The sequence below is a fragment of the Nematostella vectensis genome, chromosome 7 (assembly GCF_932526225.1).
Source record: "Nematostella vectensis chromosome 7, jaNemVect1.1, whole genome shotgun sequence".
Taxonomy (NCBI): Eukaryota; Metazoa; Cnidaria; class Anthozoa; order Actiniaria; family Edwardsiidae; genus Nematostella; species Nematostella vectensis.
Genome location: NC_064040.1, coordinates 5,477,788 through 5,502,730, shown reverse-complemented (window position 1 = coordinate 5,502,730; position 24,943 = coordinate 5,477,788). Strand labels below are relative to the sequence as shown.

The 24,943-nt window shown below is 41.7% G+C and overlaps 1 protein-coding gene and 1 long non-coding RNA gene across 13 annotated transcripts in view; one reads left to right on the top strand and one right to left on the bottom strand.

Moving 5' to 3' along the window:
• The window catches only part of LOC5516035 (delta-like protein 1), a 35,265-nt gene that overhangs the window by 4,224 nt on the left and 6,098 nt on the right, over positions 1-24,943 (bottom strand). For 2 of the 12 annotated variants that reach the window (XM_048730699.1, XM_048730698.1), the window contains exons 2-11: positions 9,403-9,578; positions 6,372-6,644; positions 5,929-5,965; positions 2,222-2,482; positions 1,840-1,897; positions 1,320-1,450; positions 1,023-1,142; positions 874-923; positions 320-554; positions 77-106 (exon numbers count right to left, since the gene is read on the bottom strand). In XM_048730699.1, coding sequence (XP_048586656.1) covers positions 77-106; positions 320-554; positions 874-923; positions 1,023-1,142; positions 1,320-1,450; positions 1,840-1,897; positions 2,222-2,482; positions 5,929-5,965; positions 6,372-6,644; positions 9,403-9,510 — 1,303 coding nt within the window. In that variant the 5' untranslated portion in view covers positions 9,511-9,578. The other 10 variants (XM_048730702.1, XM_048730708.1, XM_048730707.1 and 7 more) reach the window with 10 other exon arrangements.
• On the top strand, positions 2,576-3,370 carry LOC116614458. The gene is made up of 2 exons (XR_004294533.2): positions 2,576-2,845; positions 3,174-3,370. It is a non-coding gene; the product is annotated as an uncharacterized LOC116614458 (long non-coding RNA).

Here is a 24,943-nt window from a genome sequence, read left to right as displayed (position 1 = left end):
CCCTTTTCTCACTTAATTCATTTCACATTCTTATCAGATCGGTTTTTTTTAGACATAAAAAGAGATGAATACTTACTTGAGCTAGACCCATGTTCACCGGTTCCAACTAAAAAGAAATCAAATAAACATCAGACATAAAATTACTAAAAAAAAATTATACATATCTCGTTTATTAACTAACATTTACTACATTTTTTATATTCTCCAAAAGTATTTCGAAACGATAACGATGCTGACCAAGCAATGATCAGGAATTGTTTCTTGAATGACAGAAGCCAAAAGGCGGTTAAGTCGTAGAAAGTTGTTGGTCATGCCATACCTGAGGTAGAATTTCCATCTGTTGTTGTAGTCGGTCTTCCAGTCGTTTTATCAACAGCAAATTCACATGCTCGACCTGAGAACCCCGCTGGACAGGAGCAGGTGTACCGATTGACGCCGTCCACACATGTGCCGCCATTTTGACACGCGCCATCAAAGCAATCGCCGATATTATGTTCGCATTTCTTTCCGGTAAAACCGGTTGGACAGGTACAGTTAAAGTCATTGAAGAGATCCTGCGAAAATAAAAGGATGGGAGATCAGTTTTGGTATTGTAGGAAGATGTAAAATGGAAGACGATTTTGATCAAGCAGGATATTGATGAGGAAAACTTTGATTATAAAGGTGATACCGGTATATGAATAATGATGATGACAATGTTAATAATTGATGTTATGATGGTGCCATGGTAGTTTTGATGACAACTGATGATGGTGATGACAACTGATGATGACGAAAATGACAAAAACGAGATCATGGTGATAATGGAATATGTTAATAAAAATACTGATAATTATTATGATTGTGATGATGAAATGGCCAAAAGCACCTCACCTTGCACATCCCCCCGTTTTGGCAAGGACTACTATCACATTCATTTAATTCTGAAGAAACAAAAAACAACAACATTTCGGTTAAAACCCAACTAGGAACGTTAGACTAGCGACATCGATCCCTTAATATAACGATGCTCTTGTACTTGCCATGTTGACAGTTGATGCCGGTGTATCCTGGCTTACAGATGCACTTGTACTGTCCTGGATTTGTGTTTTTGCACGATGCACCATTTATACAAGGATTGTTGCGACCACAGTAGTCCAATTCTACAAGTCAATGACAAACAAATTGCAGCTAAGCAACAAAAGAACACTTTTTTTAACGAGAAGGGAGTGAGGATGGAGGTCGTCTTAACAATGGAAATGAATGGTTTTTCACAATTGGATCTTGGCTAGGATGACAAAATGGCGGCCGACAGAGGGCCACAATCGGCGGTCTCTTACCCAAGTCGCAGTACAAGCTTCCCCATCCAGGCGTACAGATGCAATCAAAAGGCTTGTTACACGTCCCGTGCACGCAGGCCGGGTGGGGCACGCACTGATTACACTGGGGACCTGTCCAGCCACCTTGGCAACTGCAAAGCCATACGCAAGAAAACAGTAAGTCGATATTGACGCCTATTAATGTACTAATAAGGCTATGTATGGCAAGGGTGGAGTCATTTAAGGTAGAGCTGGTGTCACGTGGGGTAATGACAGGGATATGGTAGGGTTCACGTCATGACCACGTCATGATATGTAGGGGGAAGATTGTGTCATAAGGGTGCCATGACCCTGTTAAGATGGTAACACTTTATTATGTGCCGCGCACGTTAAAGATGAAGTTAAATAGGGGAGTGATGACTCCATGATAGGTGAAGATGACGCCACATAGACTGATAATGAAGTAAAGTGACGTTAAATAGGCTAATAATGACGGGAAATGACAATGTTAAGTGATGTAACAAGTAATAGAGGCATTCACCTGCATCTATCTGGGCTGACGCAGTTTCCATTTGGTCTGCAGCTTTTACTACAAACAGCTGAAACGCAACAAAGGAGAACACAATCTATGAGTGGCAGTCGCGACAAAGGAGAACACAATCTATGAGTGGCAGTCCCGACAAAGGAGAACACAATCTATGAGTGGCAGTCGCGACAACGTAACCTGGCTAGTTTTGTTATGCAACGTGCTTAGAAAGGTTTTTTGACGACGCAACATGTTTTATCTTGCTTATATAAGTTTATTTGCTAACCTAATCCCCAATCACTCCATTAACCTAACGCAACGGATTCGGTTTACTAACGCACTGGTTTTGTTGGTAACGCAACACTTTCAGTTTGGTAACGCAACGGCTAGTACTTACGAGTTGTGCAGTAAGGAAGTCCCTGCCAGCCTGGTAAGCAGACATGCGTTCCGTTCGCGTCACACGTCATGTGACCAAATTTATCATCACGTGGTTCGCAAAACTTCGAGCAGGAATCACCGTACTGGTTGGGATTGCAGACCATACGGAATGACAAGCTAAAGTTCGATGACACACCTATGTGGCTTGTGTTTGCCCAAAGTTTTCCAGGAAAAAAAGTTTCCCTTCTTATTTCCGTCCGCGCTATCAAACCACCGGGTTCTACAAACAAGGAAATGATATGTTAGTAAATGCTCATATGGATCTATTAGGTATGTATAAGGAGACCTCACGGACATATTCCAAAGACTTTAGTAGTGAATGGAAGAAGCCCTGTGAGTGAAAGTTTGAGAGAAAAATGTACACATATTTAGCGCCACTCTTCTAATGCTTTCCAATCAACGTAACCACCTCTTTAAAAGACACACACGAGGCAGACATTCGACTCCTTGCTCTACGCTCAAGGAAGAGTCTAAATTGGATTTATTCTCCTGGCCAGACTTTCCGGCTGGCTAGAATGCGAGTAAAATGGCCGGATATTACTTCTGAATGTGCTTTTTCAAAACGACTCAAACCCACATCTTGGTAAGTGATTGTTCCTGTGGTCTGACCCCGCTAACCAACGTGATCCCATTGTGCAACTGCGAGGTGGCAATTACGTTTTTACTATAGTGCGTCACATCAAATTGTGCTGGTTTCCGAGTAGTAGTAATCACGGTTATCTAACGAGTAACAGGCCTATTTATGTTCTATTGTTTAAAATGCAATGCATCTGCTAATGTCATGCTGGCTTCCTAGTAGTAGCAATTATGGGTTTAGTAAGTAGAATTCTTACTTCATCGCTATTTATGCTTGTGTATCAACAACTTCAGTAATTATGGGTTTGTAACAACACCTCTTTTATTACCTTCAGATTAACTGAGTCAAATGAAAGAGCACTGTGCTACATGGATGTATCTTCAATTAGACTTTTTGGCACAAGCCGCAGTGAAGCCAGGCAACGAAGAATGAAATAAAAATAGCAGCACAAATTTGGCGGGATATCGTGACTGATCGATACAAGTTGTAAAATAAACAAAGGGATTTCCTCGTCTAGAGATAAGAAACTCATTAAAAGGATGTTTGTTTGTAGTACTTAATGGAGGTACCTTATCACGATAACATGCGTAACATGCGCGTGAATAAACAATAACAGTGCCTAATGATATTTATATGGAATAGGGACCGGTCTGTACAGGGGCCTCCGCTGGCCATGTCTGTCAACGCTTGTTGGCTCAGACAATTTGTTATCTGCAGACACACATTGGCTTATGATGGCGATGCTAAACACACATGTTGGGCACTTTACTGGGGCAAGAATAAATAAAAATTAGGACATTGAGGCTGTCCTCACATACATACTTTTAAACACTTAACTTAAAAATGGAAATGTGGTGAGAACAGGAAATAAAGCATGCGATGGAAGCGTGTGTATAGCCAAAGCAAGGAGACAAATACTTTTACTCATAATATTGGATCAGTGTATGTGTATAGAACGTTTGATCAGAACGTACGATTAGAACCTTTAATCGGAACATGTGATAAGAACGTTTGATCAGAGCATGTGATTAGAACGTTTGATCAGACTATGTGATTAGAACGTTTGACCAAAAAAGAGCACAATCAAGAGCCGATGTTGCAAACTCATGATTGAGGTCAGGCATTAGCAGACATGCGCTTGTTGCGATGAGGATATGATCCAGAAGGCGAGTTCTATCGCGATAAGCCGAGTACTCAAGCACCGCCCTGTGATGGATTAGATGTTATCAGCTTGACCACTCGCGCACCTCTCACGGACAGATCACCCTCTTCTGCGTCTCGAGTCGTCCTTATCAGGGCTTTTTGACACGCCTCGATATTCCCGATAGTAATCCTATTGCTTATTGTCTTTTGTGCATTTTGATTCTCGATTACCTGACGATTATCACATTAATAAAGTGGTTCGAATTGAAGTTTTGGCACGCGAGATTCCGCACAGGAACTCTTTTAGTTATATCTTAGAAGTCGCAACAGGGCGGGTATTTTTGTACTTCTTGCGCGTCCAAATATGTAAAGATGCATTTTTTATGTAAAACCACCAAGTAAACGCCTGTATATGAAACTATAAAAATACTTGTCGGAGCTCGAAAGGACTTGCCAACTACATTATCAGGGTAACTAATAAAAAAACATCAGAGATGTTCTAAAATAGTAAAAAAAAACAAAAAAAAAAAAAACAAAGAATGCACGCATGGTATAAAGTCTTTACTTAAGAGCTACAAATAATTCCTTCATATGTCATATCTCCATATGGCTTTTTTTGGGATTCATTTTCTTAACTCTTTCTTCCTGACATCCCAGACCATGCCCTTATCTGAACGATCCCCTGCCGTTATTTTTTAGACGTGATACGCGTCCCATAGCTGGATCCAAAGGTATGAAGTGAATGCAGCAGGAACTGTGTTATCCTAGTCGATCTATATTCACTTCCGATGAGGGACAAGCGGATCCCTTGGCAGCAGCTATATCAGTTATCTCTTAGGCTGTATACTAGACCCACTAGACCACCGTGGGCGAACGCGATAGCGATGTATCGTGCGAATACCGAGAGGATAAGAAGTTTTGAGCTTATCAGGCGCTAATGAGTAACGATTGCCCCCTCGCCTCGCCCGAATAGTCCACATTAGTCACACTCTTATGTTATCAATACCAAACAATGGGGAAATCATGTATCGGCTTCTAAGCCTTAAAGATCTGCACTTAGTCAAAATGTTTGTGCCTTGACGCAAGCCTCCAAAACAAAGTGCGGTAAAAAATCTTACGTTAACACCTCAAAGCAATATGACTCAAGTATCGCCCTCTACAAAGAACAAATTGCGCGCCTTAATGCAAAGCGCCTTAGAATAAACAAACTGTGTTTATCCACTTAAAGCAGTATCGGTTGTGCACGCGAGGCGCTATATCTTAAGTCCACTTTAGGTACTTATCTCGTAGTGTACTTAGACCAGGGGCACGCACGCGCTGCGCGTAAGCACCACAGTAATAACATCTGGTATTTTTCCAGTACAAACATAGCTACCAATGAGGACTTCGAAGGCGCAAATAATCAGAGAGACCTCCGAGTAAATAGCTAGTAATTCTCAACACCAGCATGGCTTAAGTGCTTATAGTAAGTGCTTTATCCTAAAGTACGATTAGTTTTCATGATGATTGGACCCATCTGAGGTGGACATCAGGCGATACCGCCCTTGAGGTGAATATGATAACTGCAGAAGTGCGATAAGGGCTGATAAGTGTGCCAAGCACCGAGCAATGCGCGCGCCAACACAGATGCGATTGTAATGACGCCAGGTCCATGCACAGACGTACAACGACTTTAAATACAAGTATACTATAGTGGTATATCACCACGTGACGACACAATCTTAAGCGACTAGTTCATTTACCTACCAAAGGTTTAGCCTATTACTCTAACGCATAAGAAAAATAATTCGTCTTATAAAACCACACTGAACAGCCGCTTTCTCAATACGAACACTTTCGCATGCTTGGCCATTTTAAAAGAAGGATGAATAAAGACGATAATTTAAGCCAAGTGACTGTTGAATCATATATATGCAAAGGCCATGGAGTGCATGGAAACAACTCACCTAAAGAGCGCAGTTCTACAATCATCGAGAATGAGCCCTATGACAGAAAACAAAACATGAATAATAGCGCGAAAAAAGGACCATGCGTACAATGAAACTGAGGAGACTAACTCAAGTTCATATTCGATTAAGCGCGAAAAGCATAAAGTAAACACACCAGGGAAATTAGCCCCGCTTAGAGTATCAGTAAATACATTTGCCCGAGGCGTGTACCGTGGCCGTATGATCAGCTATGAAGGATTAATGTTACATTTATCACGCATTATGCCAGGGATTAACAAAAACGCAAATCACACTGCTACATGTCTATCACTGCTATATATCTATGGAAGCTACAAGGGTCCTGAGACTTGTTCAGAAGATCTGGGCGGAGCAAGGCCTCTGCCTCAAATGAAGAGGGGGGAACTGAGGAAGGGAGGGGAAAAGAAGGGGGGTGTGCTTACCGGCCAGCTAGACGCTATGTCAAACCGGATGACATGGTCGCGTGGTGCAGTGAATGAGTCCTGTCCGAGTTCAGAGGTGAGCATGTTCCCAAAAGTGCAGTCGGTCGGGTGTCCGGGGCTGTACTGCCTTAAGCAGGCCCGGACGTATGTCCGGCACGGTAGGGCGCACTTTCCGTCCACTTCCATCCCACTGCAGCACTGACGAGTGAAGTTACGCCCGCCCGGATTCCACACTCGACGCAGTTTTACCTCGAACACGCCTTGCCCGGCGACCTGACAAGAACAGTGAAGTCTATTAAATAAGGCCAAATAACTCTGTCGTTGTGCAGTCCCACAAAAAGAATACACTTTTTTATATAAAAACGTCTAATTTTCAGTTGAGGCTGGGCCGTTCTTATTTTTGGGACATTTTAAGGCTGAATATGTTCTTAACGAAAACACTAAACAACATAAAAATACGATATTTTTGTCCATCGAGACTTCTAGCGCGCAGTTATCCCGCTTTTGAGAGTTCCCGGATATTTGTGCGCGTCTAACAACCAAATTCGATAATTGGCACTATTATTCTTCAGACACTGAAAAGTTCCTCGAATCTTCCAAATATGCCTGAATGTCCGTAGACACATTTTGGTAGTTTTCGCAAGAGTCGTGTGATCGTACCTAAAACAAGTTCACACGCCTAATTTTTAAAAGAGGACATGCTCGAATGACAATTATAGTTTTGTTAGTTAAGGCATCGCCATGATATTTGTTGCAGTAGCATCAGTTTTTCCCACGAGGTGTACCCAATCGGACATTATACAGGTACCGGGTTATTATACAGCTACCGGGTCATTGCTTTGCCTGTGAAAGCGAAGGGTCAATTCGGCTTTCGAAGACACAGTTTACTACAAAAAGCGTATATTTCTAAACACGTTCCTAATCTAGATTTGCTTTCTGAATGACATTGCCTTGTTCTGTTAAGGGCCGACACAAAATGACTACCCGCATCATTTCAAAGCACTGTGACAGATGCCCACACCAGTAATAACAATATATTGTATGGATCCTATATAATATCTCGCATCAGACATGAGCCATGGACCGGATATCCTATTCCAAGCGTCGGCTTGTTTTACCCGGAGACGGAACTAAAACCAATAATAACAAAATTATGGACCGGATGACGACATGTATTGACCGGGTAAATCGGAGTATAGACCGTCTAGCTTTGTATTGTTTTAATTCGTAATAGGGCACTCGGCACGGGAGATTAAGAAAAAGGGTGGAATTGCGTTACTTTGTCTGTTTTCGTGAAGAAGCTCATCCGACGAGATCTCAAGACGTTAATCGAAGGTTTGCAGACTTTACGGGATCTTTGCTCTGGTTTCGTTTTCTTGCTTATTAGGGTTAATACAAGGTTAAACGGTTCCACTCACATTGCAAGATTTGGCTTAAATGACCCGTAGGTGAATACGGCCACAACACAACAACCGGAACAAAATCTTCAACTTTTATCTTTTTTTGATTCTCAATTGCAAGCGATAACGCGAAAGAAAGATTCTAGTGTCTACTTTGTTATGCACAACGAACCGATGACATAAAAACCCAAGGTTTTCGAGTGATCCAGGCAGAAATTAATTTCCCCAAAACCCGATAACGCTGAAATAGTTAGGAATTTTTTCTATGAAATCGGAAACTCCGCGGAACGAAAGAAAGCAGAAGTGACGAAGTGTGATGCGTGCAAGAGCTGGATTTTAAGCCTTTAGCTCTTGCTAAATGGGCCGACATAATGGTCAAATAGAGACACGAGAGTTGATATTTTTTTTAGCGTTTTTCGAGCGCGTGTTGGTGACGAGTGTGCATGCAAAGCAAATTCATCAGCGTCTGATACCATCGATACGTACCGATGATGGTATGATACAAAACCGGACAGAGTCCATCGTTTTATCGTCTACTACGTTCTCTCGGCGATTCGAGGAATTCAACATTTTCACAGACTAATAGCGCAAAGTTTTTTTACTTCCACGGATTGCGAAAATAGAAATTCACAGCGGATGTGTCATCCATTCAAACTGTCAAAATTGCTTTTATGAAGTACAACTGAGCGTTTCAATAGACAAACAAATCAATTGCCCAAACAACAACACCAAAACAATGGATTCAGCACGTAGTGTTACAAAACCGCGATGTGAGAAATTCAGCGTAACTTTTCTTAAGGTCAGCGTTATCGGAATTGCGATAAACAAAAAGAGACCTAACCGGCCACACGCACAATCCGATCCGAGGCTACGCAGAGTGGTATAGACGTCCGTAGAGCTAGTTTCGCGCAGCGGGACCTCTCTGACAACATGTGTTTTGCTACTTAGCAGAGAACACCTCTCTCACGGTCTACCACGACCCTAACAGTGACGCAATCCCGTCGTTATCTCTCGTTTGATCAGAGAAATACCTACTTGAAGGGACATTCTATTCAAAATTGTTAATCATATTTCTATATATATTTTAGAAAAACCGTAAACAAAGCACTGGTAAAGAATAAACATGTATTATTTTAAACAAGCGTAAAACTTTGTGTTTGACGTGTTGGGCTTATTTGATCATAGTGAAAACATGCGCTAATTTTCTGCGCGTGACAATAACAGAAAAAAAAAACTGCAGCGCTGGTCTAAGTGAGTTTTTCCTGTTCTAAATCCTCGTCTGAATGTATGATCCTCTGTGGATTTCGCATCCTGCTGTCTTGGAGCTTTTCACATGAACCAAGAAATCCCCCCTCGCCGCGGAGAAATACACATGCGACATTGTTTTTAGTATTTGGCTCAGCGCTGATGTGACACCCCGGATCAAATGGTGGCGTGGGAATTTGGCCTCGGAATCTGGTCATTAGCGGAGATCCAAACATAGCCGCAACAAAAAACCGCGCTAACAGGAGAAAGTTTCAGCTCGATTCGCAGCGAAAACAAAACAACGAAAAACAAACAGCGCGCTATCAGTGGCCTTAAGAGGATGAGGAAAGAGTTTGGATAAATAGTCACGAGGAGGTTTTACTTACATGCGGTGGAAAAAGTATGAAAACCAGTGTAAGCGTCAGGAAAGACTGTAGCAATCGGCCAGATGCTGAGACATGGGGACGTGATGGCTGGAGTGGTAGTAGCTGCATTAGCCTATAGCCGACGCCGAGGGACTTTCGCAGAGAGTGTTATGCCGATCCTCCTAGACGATGTTACACTGCAAACGAGAAAGAGACGGTTAGTTGCAATCCCGGTGAGCGGCGATAAGTCTGGCTGGGGTCACTTACACTAGGCCTGGTGTCGAGAAATCCTAACATCACTTCCTACATTGAATAAAAACCCTAGGCCCGGCCACGGTGAAGTTTTCGATGAATATCTGCACTCGCGGTTTGTTAAAATCACACTGATGTATCGGGATAAAAATTACAGCTTCGCTTTAAGTCCATCTAAACTATCCCTTCATCATCTGCGTGAAGCGTACAGTGAGGGTTACGGCGGAATGTAACACTAAACTTGCGGTGTTACCTCTGGCGATTGCCAAGGACGAATGCAAGGAAGCGGAGTGAGTGCGACCGTGACTTTGTGACAGAAAGATCGCGGCTTTACGCTAGACATGCACAGGCGCGTTTCGACTGGTGTGACATCAAGGGAGTATTACGTGGGATCACTAGAATGTGATGGCCTTGCAGGTTCGCTGCTAACCCTTCAATTAGCACGCTCTGGGCTTGACGACAACGGGGTCGCGCAACGACCGAGTATTCCCCGCGAAATCCAAGATTTTTGACAACTGATTTTATCCGGAAATACCGGTAAACAATCCGCGAGTCAGAGATTTCTGCAATCTACGATCTGACTTGGGCGATGACTTCCTATTGACTGGTTAGCTCAAAGCAGCTAAGGGAGCTTTTGTTATTATAAGCGCGAAAGCCTTTGTGTAGAGAAAAGGACTGATTCACACTTATCGTTAACTCCGGCCTCAAATTTCAAAGCTTTTTTTTTTTTTTACAAAAGCTCTTTAGCTCTTTTGTTTTATATCCTATTCATTTCGTAGTGTTTCAGCACAAATACTTCGCGTTTCTCACTAACATCACGGCTGCGATAAGCAAATTGCTGGGTCATAGATCGGTGGGTTTATCCCTCTGGCATTTTCGCGCTGTGATCGACAGAATGCAATAGGAGCAATTATACGGGCAGTTTAGTCTGCAGTTATATTACATTAAATGACGAAACTATCCTGAAAGAGTAAAAGCTTTACGGGTGATTTGGTAGGTCGGGCTCATTCCCCCATCGACACGCTTGTATGGGTATCGTTATCATACCCAGCGCTATCACTGCAAAGAATTCAATTCATTCTCCTGGTCTAATCAAGAGTTATCAGAATTACACCCGGACAGGTTGAGCAACGCACTAGAGGATACAGCAGTGTTTCTCCCGAGATCATCCAAGAGTTAAGATCCAGTCGATAACCGCAGGACCAGGCTTTCGGGGAGTTTTGTATACTTTGGCATTGTTGTTTAAAGTTTGTTGTGCTATTCACACCACGGGCCCTAAAGCCATGTGTATCACCGTACTTACTTGAAATCGACTCAAGGATCGCGCTACTACTAAGAACAGTGCCCCATGTTTACAGCCCCATCCGCTGTTGTTCCAAGACTGGCCGGGTCGAGCGTTAGCGGACAACTACTGCTAGCCTTCCAGCATGCTAATCTCGCACCATAATCAGGATGACTACTCATTGATTGAAGTAATTCATTGACCGATGAATCGGCGACTGTGCGAGGTACGGAGACCCCAAGCCGCGCTCACATAGAGCTTCCCTAACTCGCTAAGTTGTCGCGGGTATAGCATACGTTTAGACTTGCCTACACGTTTGTTACAGACGTAGGGTCAAGGGTGCTACTTACAACACAGCGCAAAATGACACACTCCACTGAGCGGCGTGGGAGCGAGCTAAAATGGCTTTCCCAAAACTGCTGTTCAATCATGCTCGAGCTTGTATAACAATAGCGCCGAGTCCAAATCGTCCGCGAATCCAGATCGAAGAAAACACTCGAAGTCCGAGCATGAATAAGACCACCCGGGCCGGCAGACTCGAGACCATCAACATCAACTCTAAACAAATAAATGGATTTACAGCGCCAAGACACAAAGCGGGCTAAAACGAGTACCATATGGCCGCGCGGCAGGGTCCATTAATAGCGTTACGAACTCTTTTTCTCTATCGGAACTTGGAGGTTGAACGTTGGTATATTTGCGATTCGCCGGGGCTGACACGAGTTGAAAGTCATCGGAAGCTCTCTGACGCGTGCTGCCTTTGGAGATAAACTCTAAAACAAACATACGATTCCCCAGTGGTATCACTCACTCCCGTACGTCAATCTCCTTTACAACTTTAATTAAACTCGGAGATTTACACCCTCAAGAAACTCCAAAGGGGATCCTGCGTGGAAATTTGGCGCGCTAATCTCATTAAATAAACTATACATATTTTGTAGTCGATCTTGAGCCACAGAAATTGTTTGGCGTTGACATGGCTAGCAACTTTATCGTATTGTTCACTCGAGTGTGGAGGAAAAACGATACCAGAAGCAAAGTGCGCATTTATTGATGTGCCACGCGCCGGAATGAGAGGTGCCGTATATAGATTTCATTACTCGAGTTACCGAAAGCCCGCTAACATCTCTGACTACAATATAAACATGATCGAAACCCGGGAGGAATTCGGTCCTGTAGGTAAAGCACTTGGCAAATCCACGCGGGTAAACTGCAGTACATTGGGGTCAGCACAACTCAACGGTCTATTGAAGTCACAGGCTCACGTGAAAAACCGCGCAAAAAAAAAAAACGTACAACGAATTGCAACGCACGGGTCGCGTTCTTCGACCAATCAACTTGTGCAAGTACAAACACGAAGATATTTTTAAAAGCAGCAACTTTTCAGCTGAAGTTACCTACAGTCCCAAGAATGAAACCTTTGCATTACAAGTCGTATAACAGCGATACAACGATCTAAATTTGCAACCTTATTGAACAAACAGGAAGGAATCGTCATTATCTTTTAATTGAATAGTACCCTAGAGTTCTACGAATTCTAGTCTATATGTTGTTTATTTTATTCGCGCGCCGTCATGGTCCAGCTGACAGGAAAGTGATGTTTTAGCTTAGTTAGCTGTTAGCGACGTTCAAGAACAGCATCTTGCCAAGTCCCGCGAGCTGTAATTTGGGCGGGTAAACAGTAAATCGACACATTATCAGTTCTATTACGTTTGTATTATTATAGTTCAGCTTGAACGCCTCAGGTGAGCCCAGCTTGTTATCAAGACATAAAAATATGAATGGACAGTTTAAAGCTAAGCTCAATGATAAACATGGGTCGGGCCGAGGTTCGGATTAATGCATGCTCTGGAGCGAGTTGGACAGCATGAACTGGCTACTTGCCACGTGCGCGAGCTGTCCACTAGATTAATCTGTGTTATTCCTGTAAACTTCGCTGTATTTGCAATAAAAATGCTACCCTAAGACGCAACATTTAGTCCTCTCGCATACTTCTTCCGTCTTTGCTAGACTATTTCGGAAATTTGTAAAAACTTAAGAGAGATTTCAGAGAATTTGAGACCTATTTTTAGGCGGACTTAACCGGATTTTTTTAGTTCAGGAAAGAGCATGATTGGGTCTCAAGATTCAATTAAATCCCTCTAAGAGCTCTGTATTGTTTTTCGAGGTTACATGAGAAGCTCTCCTCATTAGCAACTAGATTACGCCACCCACTTGCATTCTATAGTCTCTTTCTTTCGCCTGCTCAAAATAACAACAACACCTCAGGCGGAACTAGGCTTGTCTAAAAGCTTGTCAAACTAAATGGATGAAGAAAACCTTTGATCTGTAGCACATAATTAAATATCCACAGACATTGATCCTATTTTCACCTTAGAAAAAAAGGTCCAAACTCCAAAACTCTGCAGACTTTCAGACCACCCATAGCAGGAAAACGTGTCGAAGAAAAGGATATACTAAAGAAGTAAATATTGCGGGTTCTAGTTATTAAGGAAGGGCGAATTGTGCTGAGGTTTTGCGGTTACAAGATGTTTTGGTTCCGATAGTGTATACTTATGATTAAAAAATCAAAATCAGATGCATAATTTAAAATGACACAAACATGAGCATTTTAGTAACACTTTAAAGGGCCCGAAGAGCCTAAGACATAAGGAATTGCTTTGTCTAAATAGGCATTGTGCCCTAGGCGTCTTACCGATACTGTCCTATGAGTGCATTCCCGCGCGAGAAGGAGTTGTTATCAGCAAAGCTTGCGGCATGTACTGAGTTTTTTTCTGGTGATTTCATGGTACTAATAAGATCTACTTAGGCGCGACAATTAGCAGGTTTTACTTCTCGGGGTGTCGGTATTTGAGGAATTCACAACTTGAGTTCGTCCTTCAAGAGTACACAGGAAGGGAGCTCGCTGCAAATGACCGCGACTTTAGAGCTAAACTGCTCGCGACATGACTTCGTGTCGTGTTGAGGAGCCGCAATCTTCTCGCAGTTGTAGCCGGTAAGGTCCAGCGACTTTCTAGCCGAAAAATTGCTCTTACTAAGACGTTAGGGTGTGATAAACTAACCAAATACATCAATATTTGTTTTAGTCATTACGAACGGTAGTGATCGTGTTTTTTGCCCCATCAGACAGTGTACAAAGCAGGACATCTGTTTGTTCTATCCACAAACGCAAATCGTGAAAATAATGAATTGAGAAACTTCGAGCTAGCTCATCTAATGCCCGCACAAATTAAAACACAGCATAGGGAGAAATTTCCGATCACTCTCAAAGTCCACTCAAAGGGAGATTCCGCATACCGGCTTGCCCTCGCATTGAAATAAACGGATAAGGCAATCCAGCAACAGCAGCATGCTGACTATGGCTTACCTTAGTGAAAAAGCTGAAGTCAGGCCCCGCAAGCTGCGATACACCTAATGTGTCGAATTCTGAGTTCTAGGATAGTTCTAAGGACGCCACTGCATTATCAGTAGGCGCCAATGATGAAATGGTCACATGAGCAGAGATAGCGCACTGCCTATCCCGTTAGACTAACACTATAAGGCCCCTAGCCCATCCGTATGCTCATTCCGGGGAGAATTCCGGGCTGGGGCGATTCCAAATAACACAGACATGAGTTGGTGGGCTACCACGCACGATACAAACACTCTACAAAGTCCATAAATTCTGCCTATATTCAACCGCCCGTGGACCATCAAACGATGATATCTCTTGTAATCTATTAAATCCGCAATAGGCGCACGACTAATGTTGATTTGCTTGTTGCAGTACTGTTATCCCTGTTATCGTATTCCGATCTCGTGTTTTCGCGACTTGAGGCCGGAACCCATTGCTCGTAGTACATAGTCTGGCTGTACTTATCTCTATCAAGCTCGTAGAGATGGGTAGTGCTGATAACGTAAGTAATCCGCCCATACGCGCGGATTACTGCGTTGTTATTATTAGAATGGGAGCGATACACAGCCCGGTAGATATATGACAATATTTGAAGAAGGAAAAGAGCCCTCAATTAAAATTGTCGTCAATCGCTTCACGTCACTGAAGAAAAATGGCAGTCTAAGCAGAATTTAAATCCAAGAAAAAAAAAAACCGTGTAAAATTCAAGCGCTGAACCACAATCTGCGACACTTACAGAGGTATCAGTATTGTTATCAAAAAGAGGCTTTTTCATGATCAATGAGTGATTGCAATTCCTTGAGTCCATTTCAAGGTATTATCAGGAAAATTAAACACTCCCTTTACTATGACGTGATTATACCTGAAGACTATCCTTTCTGACGAGTTCTCAATTTAGCAACAACGGATATCAAATCCCTTACCAAGCAGTGCCTTCCCGAGTGCGCAATCGTTGCCCAGTTTGCTGCAAGCCAGCAGAAAAAATCTTGGCTCTTTGGGTGCGATCGCTTACTGGTGTGGCGGCGCGGTATTAGGGCTCCTCTAATGAGTAACCTCGGCGTTATTACAGGGACAATCCACACGAGCGCGCCTTACGCTAGAAGATAACCTCGCTCACACCTTGGTAGTGACTCGCAAACCTGCCGATCAACAGCCCGTTTAACGGCGAGCGATGAGACGAGGTCGCAAGATGTGTGTCACATTAGGTAGAGACGGGCGACATAAGTATCGCAAGGTGAAGTGTTCTTCAGTCCTTCATACGCTACTCTGCCATCCAAAGAATACTCAAGATCCTAGCTCCAGCTAACAGACACCCGAATTTACAGGTAAAACACCAACCAGAGAAAACTCCAAGGCAACACCTTTAAGCAGCATGAAGGGAGATCACTTCTGGGTTGTGTATCATCTTGGTACTTCGACTCATCATTAAACGTGTCTGTCAATCATGGCTGCAGGGCTTAGCTCCGCCCTCTTTGATGCGCTTAACACAATTAACCATATTGTGCAGACCCGGAGGCAAAGGGTCTAGCTGCAATGCCCAACAATGGCTGCAGACCAAGCGGATCTATATCTTGATGAGGGTGTAAAGAGTTTTAAAAGGGGGACAAACTTGTGCGTTCTTAAACGCGCTTTAAACGTCAGTAAAGCACACGATGGCGTGGACTTGGCGGCGTCTTTAACTTCCTGAGGTGAAGTTGCAGCCGTGTCCAGACTCGTCGTGCTATCAGCATTACCCGCGCGCCGCTGATGAACGACTACTTAAAGATCCCTTTAAAAACAATAAACATTGACTTGAAAAGGCAGTTATTCCAGGAGGATAGCCATTAAAGGCGGCAAGCGTGTGGCGCTGATGGAACGGCCGAGTGATGAGTTTTAATAGAATTAAATCAAAACGCATCGCGTCTGCTGATACCTAAGGCATGCGCCTATCACAAGTGACACCAGACTTGATGAGCATTATGGGTAAGTGAGCCCAGACATGGGCTTGATGAGCATTATGGGTAAGTGAGCCCAGACATGGGCTTGAAAAGCATGACGGGTAATAGCATCGGAGATGGGCTTCAAGAGCATGATAAGTGACACCAGACATGAGCTTGAAGAGCATTATGGGTAAGTAAGAGATGGGCTTCAAGAGCACATTGGGTAAGCAAATAAGGTAAGTTAAGGCTTGTCAGGTAATTCTGACCTAATAGCAGACATGAGGCTATAGAGCATAAAATTTACATAAGACTATGACTGAAATAAGAAACACTAAAGGCTAAGCTAAGCTAGTAAAATAGGCGAAAGAAGAAGGTTAAAGAAGAAAGACATACTCGTGCATCTAGCTCCTCCTTGCCACAAAATAATCCCACCGGTTTGGAATCTGATGGTCTTTGGAAAGAACCCTTGATGACCGCTGGGTCTTCGAGCATGCTATAAAGGCTATGCGCCTTGCACTTGTTACTAAGAACCGCCATTAGTAAGCCGATTAACAGATGGAACTAATAATATTCTTTAATAAAATAATTTCAATGGACTCCGAAAAGAATTGTTTACTACCGCTTGGCGGAATGGCACAAAAGCTATCTCAATATGTAAAATGTAAAGAGATTATGTTATGCAAGGTGGTCCATACTCATAATTCTGGTTAAGGAACGAATTTTGATTGAGACATATTTCGGATATTGATCATGGGAGATATACGATTAATTGCAGAAAACATTACGAAAGAACAACTGACTAATCTATTATCTCCTAACAGAAAGGATTCTATATTAAAAAGCGCACTATACAAAGAACCACAGATTATTACTTACTCTAGAACTCCGTGTCACTTGGTCTGAAATGACTAGAAAGGTTTATCGCGATGGGAACTACTATAGCTCCTCTTGCAATAACAATGTGCGTCAGTTTATCGATTCATTTAAAATTGATTGCTAAGGATCGAAACTCCTTAAAGAAAGGGTACGATCGCGACGTTTTCTGATATATTACCAATGAACCCAACAAAGAGTCTAAATATAGGTGTCATAAAGTATCCCTACAGTTAGTATCCAGTGATAATACTCTTCTGAAACTGGCCACACTGTTGCGTGCGCTTGCGCGAGATGAACTCCTAATCGACGCTAATAGTCATCTTGAATGGGTTCGTGAGTTTACGAGCCGCCGTAATAGGGGGGCCTCTCAAGAGCTATTGTGCACGCAGAATAGGACACAAAGATCAGGTAGCTAGGTTTAATACGGTAAGGAATTGAGCTAACACGCCCCACGCGGTGTGACCCACAGGACCAGCAGTTCGATCACGAGATCAGTAAAGAGCCAATAAAGAAACACAGAGATAAGGCGAGTTAATTCAATTCAATTCCACTAAGCAAGGCTCACTTACGTTCTCACTCACAGACTCGACATTTCTATCGCGAGTTCAGTAAAGAGATCAAGTAATAAAGATTTACTGGGTTGTAAAACGTACACCGACCTAATTCGATTCAACGAAAAGCGGCTCATTGACTTACTCACGTCTACACTAAACATTTTCATCGCGAATTCAGTGAAGAGATCCAGTAATAAAGATTTACTGAGAATCGGCGAGTTGTAAAACGCACACAAAGACACAGCCCAATTGAACTCCACGCAGCACGGCTCACTCACAGAGTCAACATTTCTATCGCGAGTTCAGTGAAGATACAATAAAGATTAAATACAGAGAACTGGCGACTATGAGCACACAGACGCACAGTTAGACTCACAGTGGTTGCCACGCAACAAAAGTGGAGGTTGGAAGAAAAATAGCTGTCTGTATTTGCTAATGTTCCTACTTGAGAGAATGAAAGGAGCACGCGGGAGTGGTAGGTTATAGCCAGAGGCAAAATTGATACATTTTCCAAGGGCTCATTAACAAAGATTGAGAACATCAAGCTGGCTAGTTTGAGTTTCACGGAAATTTATGGGAGCAAGTTTAAGTTACAAGTATATCAAGAGCAAAAAAAAAAAAGTTGAAACACATACTTTGGAGCCATATTTTGTGCTGGGGTGACGCCTTTTTTTTAAAATGAAAAAAAAAAAAAAAGGTAGGAGCTGATGAATCAAAGTATATACTTACTATCAAAGTATTTCAAAATTAAAAAAAGATCTTCAAAAAGAACTGTGGTCTGCTTCCTTTTCTAATTGAATTTGTAAAAACATCCATTCTCATAAAAAATACAAACATTTTAAACGAAAGCAACCATCACGAAATTACAACACCACGGCGTTGATTAGATTTATCGCTTACATCTACGCAACCTGCTAGAATGCAGTGTGTTTCATTTGGATAAATGATGGGTTTTGATAAGTGGAAGATTGACAAGTTCATGGTAAAGGGAGCCAAAGATCCAAAAGAGAAATAATATTGGGGCAATTGCATTTAGGCTCGATTTGTTTGGAAAAAATCAAAATTTAAGATATTAACGGCCCATAGATGTAAGATAAAAGAACAGAAGTATACTTATACGAGATCTCAGAATCTAAGATCAACTTTTTATATGACCTTAGTGGAAATAATAATTAAGTTGAAACACTTGAGTATTACTACGATGCCTAATTAAGGCTCTCGAGCCGATAACTCAAAACAAAACAAGGCATTGTTCAGCAGAAAGCGTCAGGCAATCATTCGCATTATTACGGTCCTCACAACACACCGCATGCAGCTAATTCCAATTTGTTCCGTCGTGTTTGTTCTACGTGAAGAATATGGCCACCTGTGGGAAATATTCCAGGTCCCGAAAAAAACAAATTGCTCTCTTGAAGCCCAGGACATTTTTGCAGGTTTGAGTTTTTTACGAGATGGGCGCAGAGTTGTACAGTTCAAGGTGGCTATTTGGATAGGTTTCTCGTGTATTTGTAGCACGCGTTCGCCTTGTGCTGTCATGCTTGTGTGGTTTTGCACGTTGTTCGGATCTGTACATATTCAGAGTAGTAGCCGTCTTAAGCATTTTCCCGCCATTTTAATCTCATGTGATTAAACGCACGCGTTCTCCTCCACACACCACAAAAATACTCAATAAATCACAGGGTTTTAAATTAAAATCACTGAGCCAGCTTATGCTAAGAAAATCGGATTTAAAACAAATCCAGCATATCTTTACTGGTAATTAGTGAATGCTCTTCTAGAAATTCCCGCGACAGTGGTTGTTTAGTAACCTCTTCGCCAAAGAAGTATTCAAGAAAAAAACCGCAATTGTCGACCGCGTCACTTAACGGCTTAGTCTACATCATTTCGTGGCAATATTTCCGATATTGAGTGGATGTTTCATCGACGCTTTCAAGTAAATCGAGCCGATTGTTCGCTAATTACCCAGGTCAGCTTGGCGCAGTAGCAGCTGAAATGGGCCTGTAAAATCGCGTAGAGCACTGTAGCGTGAACGATACGTAGAGTCTGAAGGCGCCCGAGATATTCCATCCCATGCTTATAATACTATCAATAAGAAAGATGATTGTACCTTGATACTCAATTAAATACTTCAACGAAAACAAGACCTTGACTATCACAGAACACACTAAGTGAATTTCGCTTATATTCATAACCTTAAAAACACTTAAATGGAAAGTAAGGTGTGTTGTTTTATCCCCGCATCTTCAATAATAATTTCTCTGCAGTAGGCTAAAAAGTATCATTACAAACTTAACTTAACATTCAATTGATGCTAAGAGAAAACGAGTTATCTCCATTTCCATTATGTTATGAATGGTTGGCAATTTTGATTCCGCATTCGACACCTGATTCGCAATGAATGATTGTACTGACTAAAACTACACTGAATTGTCTCATAAGAAGTTCGGATATAACACTATCTTAAACAATATTTCGTGAATCTGATTTGATTATCGCCATACAAAGGCTAAGATTTCCAGAATAACACCTGGTAACCTATTTATCAAAATTGATTATGTGTATAAAACGTATATACAGCAATATAACAATACTTTATTTGTGTCTGAATATAAAACGAAAGTGTATGAAACCTCTAGCAAGGGTGCAACAATATGTAATGCACCCTTACCTGTGGCGAGAAGCAATAACTCGGGCAGTTGTCTTCAATTGAACCTAGAGGCAGAATTCAAAACTCGAGAGAAATATATACGGATGAGGTGTTGATGATCGATGAAAGTTCGTTAACAACTGGAGTTTAGGGATTCTAAATCCCTTTAGAACTTAAAGCGCTTTTAGAGATGACGAGGGTTTGAAGATTGCAAACTATATGCATATTTGGAAAGTGTCTGAGATGTGAATTCTCAGCACTACTAGGACAAACACTTAAAGGGAATTATGACGTTTGCCTCTAGCATATACAAACACAATTTAAAAGTTTCCGGGACCTTGGAAGATTTGCAAGTGGGGAGACCTTGATAGCCCGCTAGCTTGCAAGTTTTGCAATGCGAAAAACTGTGAAAAGCCGGCGAAATATGATAACTATAACTGCGATTGTGGTAAATTGCGGGAGATATGTAACTCGAGGCCCAACCCGCCCGCTATTCCATCCCCAGTGCATGATACAACACCGCAACTCCCAGTCACACATTACAAGGCCGCGGCTAAGTCGCCGGGCTTTTCCCATCATGGCCAGATGGTAAAAAGCTCAGATATTCATTTCGTGTTCAAACTTACTCGCATAATTAGCAAAAGGAAATAAAAAGCGGTATGCAAGCTTAAAAGGAAAAAATAATGACAAATTATACTTTTCATCGTCTGGAAAACACCAACATTATCAAGAAAAAATAAGCACGGGAACACAATTGCAGTTGAGCCACTATTTAATATTGTCCACGTAGAAAGGCTGGGTTTAATGTTTTTTTCTTGTGTTTTTTTTTTTTACTTTCAAGGCAGGAGATAATGGCAGCTGATATGCTAATTAGAGCCCATGTTCGCGAGATATTGTTCAGTGTTTTCCTGTAGAGATCTTGAATTGTCTGATTTATAACAAAAATCAATAAAACGAATAAAAGATCCCTAACCAAGTCAAGTTCAAGTATTTTAATGCGGCTTTCATCAAGGCGTAACCGGGTTTTTTGCTTTATTTAGCGCCGAAAAAGAGTGAATGAATCACTTGTCGTGGATAAAAACGATGAATTTGAATTGTAGATTGTCTCTCGGATAATACAAGGATCTCCATTTAGCTCATCGCAAGTTTGTGGTGAATTTTGCGATGGAGAAGTACTTGATGTACTGGGATTTAGGTGCAATGAGCTGAATTACTATAAAACGACAACTACTCGTAAACGCACTCAACCATCTCAGCTCTCCACCATGCGTTATCTTTCTAAACAGCTATGCTCTCTACTTTCCTTTATAAACCTCCCATCATCTCCACTCCATCAATCCAAAGCAATCTTTTGAGCGGCATTCAAGGTTGTTATTCTCAATAAAGTTGTTTTTCATGATAATGTTTAGGACAAGCAGGTACCGGGAAGTGTTTTCGAAATATGAAAGTACTCCGACCAGCTATCTGTATCCTAATTCCTTTTAATCGATCGAAGTTTTGTGTTCGTATCGTTATAGTTATAGAGTGATGGGTATCCAATCGACTTTCGTTATATGTCATGGAAAAATGTCAAAATATGGTAATAGAAAGAGAGGGAAACAATTTGAAATTAGATCGCATGTAGAATGCTTGCCGTCACAACCTTAATGAATACGTGACCAATGTTAAAATCGCGCTCTGTGTATTCATTATTCGCTCGGAAAAATTATCGACCATCACACAGAGCCTTAAAATCCGAGAATACTGACATTCATAGAAAAATACAAAATATACGACGCGCGCCCCTTGGAGCAAAATTAACGTTGCTTCGAATCAATGAGTGTTGTGAATCATATAAGAGAAACAACATAATATTAGCAATAGCAAGCCTTCATTAATACCAAGTAGGTACTTACTCGCTTAGGATATTCCTCATATTGTACAAGCCGTGCCTCAGTCAGAAAATCCTTACAACAATCCTTCCATGTTAACAGCAAGTCATAGTAAACAGTACAAGCGCAGCCCTCAGTGTCTCCTGGGGAACAACTTCGCTCTACCCTCACTATTTCACGTGGGTTGGTACCGTTGACCTTTTCCAGTGTTCGCGGGCGCATGCACGTGTAACAAAACCCTTTGCAAGACTACGAAAACGAAACGAGTGCACAATTAAACGGTTTTTTCTAATTTTCGCGCTGTCCTCGGCCAAAGATCGCGAAGGAGAGCGAGCGAAACTCATAAGTTTACTCGAAGTCGGTGAAATTGTATTTACAATAATTGCAAAGCTTGTCTATTGTCTTAGCCATGTGCTCGATAAGCGGTAAACGGGCTTCAACAATACGATCCCACCTGACCTATCTGAATGCTTAACAATGGCACGCATGCTAATTACCAAAGATGTTGGTAAAACGCAAATAGTAGTATTTCATTTCTACCATCCCCCGCCCCCTATGTCGCAAATCCAGTGTTTTTAAGCCATCGACCATTTTGCAGATAATTGTCGCAGAGTTTACACAGTCCCATTTCACGATTGTGATAGAAGCGCTTGTGTCGTGTGTTGGGTTGTTGACACGGGCTGCCCGCTCGAGTCAGTCGCACGCCAGTGCATTCCAACACACGTTAAACGTTCCACCGGATCTCAACAGCTATTCAATTGACTTAATTGCAGCAAACCAAGTGTGAATAAATATTACCTAGTCGAGTTATTCGTCCTAGCTAAGAGCACGTGGTCAAAAAAAACCTTCTGATAGCGAGGAAGACAAGAATCAACAGAAACCGAGGTTGTTATTTGCATAGCAAGTTAGAGCTGCATATGAGCAGTACTTATCGTTGCCACCAAACTTTTCTCGCTCGAAAATCATGGATTTCCAATTACTGCTACCTAAAAAGCAAACAAGAAAATGGGTTCTAATCATAAGGTACAAGAATCTAAGGGTTTGTAACAGGAGATTGAAACTTTTGAATTTTGTGGGGTTTGCTTATTTTGCAAATGGCTGAAAAATCTAGCACCTATAAAAACGTTAGCAAATAGATGCTAGACGGCGTCGAGAGCCTAAAGCAAAGAAGGAAAGTACACAAATATAGGGATAAATTAGCATGAATTCACACGAGCGTGTCCTTTGTCTGAGTGGCGTAGAGGAAATCAATTGCATTGCATCGGTTTGACCGTCGTGCGACCGATTTATGCTAATCTGCACTCATCACTAGTAGTTACGAAACATGAATGAACAAACTGCCACCTACGGTAAGCCCTCGCGGAAACAGATGATAACTGACATTCTAAAGTCTTTAAAAAGTATATGAGCACGTCATTGGTGGGCTAGGGAAAAATGACGATGAATATTGTAAATACTGCATAGTAATGAGATGTTTACAAGACCTCGTAGTAGAGCCATTTTCCCACAATGCCGTGAAACGAACCGTGTCACAAGACGCGCTCTACGCCTTCGCGTGTCGTCATCAAAATTTGTTTTCCACCAATAAGAGGGAGGAGTCGAAGCCACCGATTAGACAAACCCAGGTGGCCATGCTCGCTCCAGCCATGAACGTGAATAGAAACTATTTTATCAAGTTTTCTGTAATTTTTAGTACTGAAATAGTGATGCAGTGGTACGCGAGTGCATATTAAGAAAGAGCCGCAATTGTTCAAATATTTGTATGTAGTCACTTAAGTACAATTTCTAAAATTCAGCTGTTTAAATATTGAGTTGATCTCTGTGATCTAGATACACTTTGACTAGCTGTCCGAAACTTTTCGTGGTCTGTGTAGGCTTAAAGAAAACATAAAAATAACTCAACATTTTTTTCTGAAAAATGAGTGGTTTCGCTGTCAAAATTGGGCTGCCTTGATAAAAAAAAGATGCTCAAAGAGAATGGTCAAACGTTCCTCGCAAAAACAGTAGTCTATTCTCTTTCCTTGTAAACTCCGGCATCTGCACTTGTAAAGTAGGCCTAATTAAGAAAGTCACTTGCAAAGACTGTCCCAACATTAGGCATTTTTTATAGTTGTTTTTTTTTACGTTTGTCCACATGACTTGTCCATAATTCTTGTGAAATGTCGTCCAAAATAGTACGCAAACATCAGTGCTTGGTATTGTTATTATTTCCATTTTCAGTGCTCTTTGCTATCAGTAAATAAAAGCTTGTGCAACGCCATTATTGTTGAAAGAAAACAGTCATTGTTACATATTACGCCATAAGTCCACAGTGTTTGAAATGGAAACGACTTAAAGCATAAAGAGCTATGGTCAGACGTATCCTTGCTGTTTTCAACCAATATTGGTTTACGAATTTTGTAAAATAAAAATCCAAAAAAACACATACTTCTTTTTATTAAATTCCATTTAAATTCAAAATATCATAATGGCTTCCACAAAACAGCCATAATGAAAATGGCCGATGCTTTGTTGCGAGGAGAAAGGAGGTAGGAGAAATAAACACTATGCCAATTGCTGGGGGTTGTTTACAAGGGGCTTTAGATATACCTAGGAATGGAGCCTTCAACAAACGAGCTCAAAAGTGGACATCCCACTTGTAACGAACGCTTCTTAATGTCCCGATCGTAGTTGGCAGTGGAACTCTGTAAATTGTTCCCACATACTCGCAGGCTGTAGATTGATTTTAACGTTATGTCGAAAAGCTCGAAAAAAGATAATTTATTAA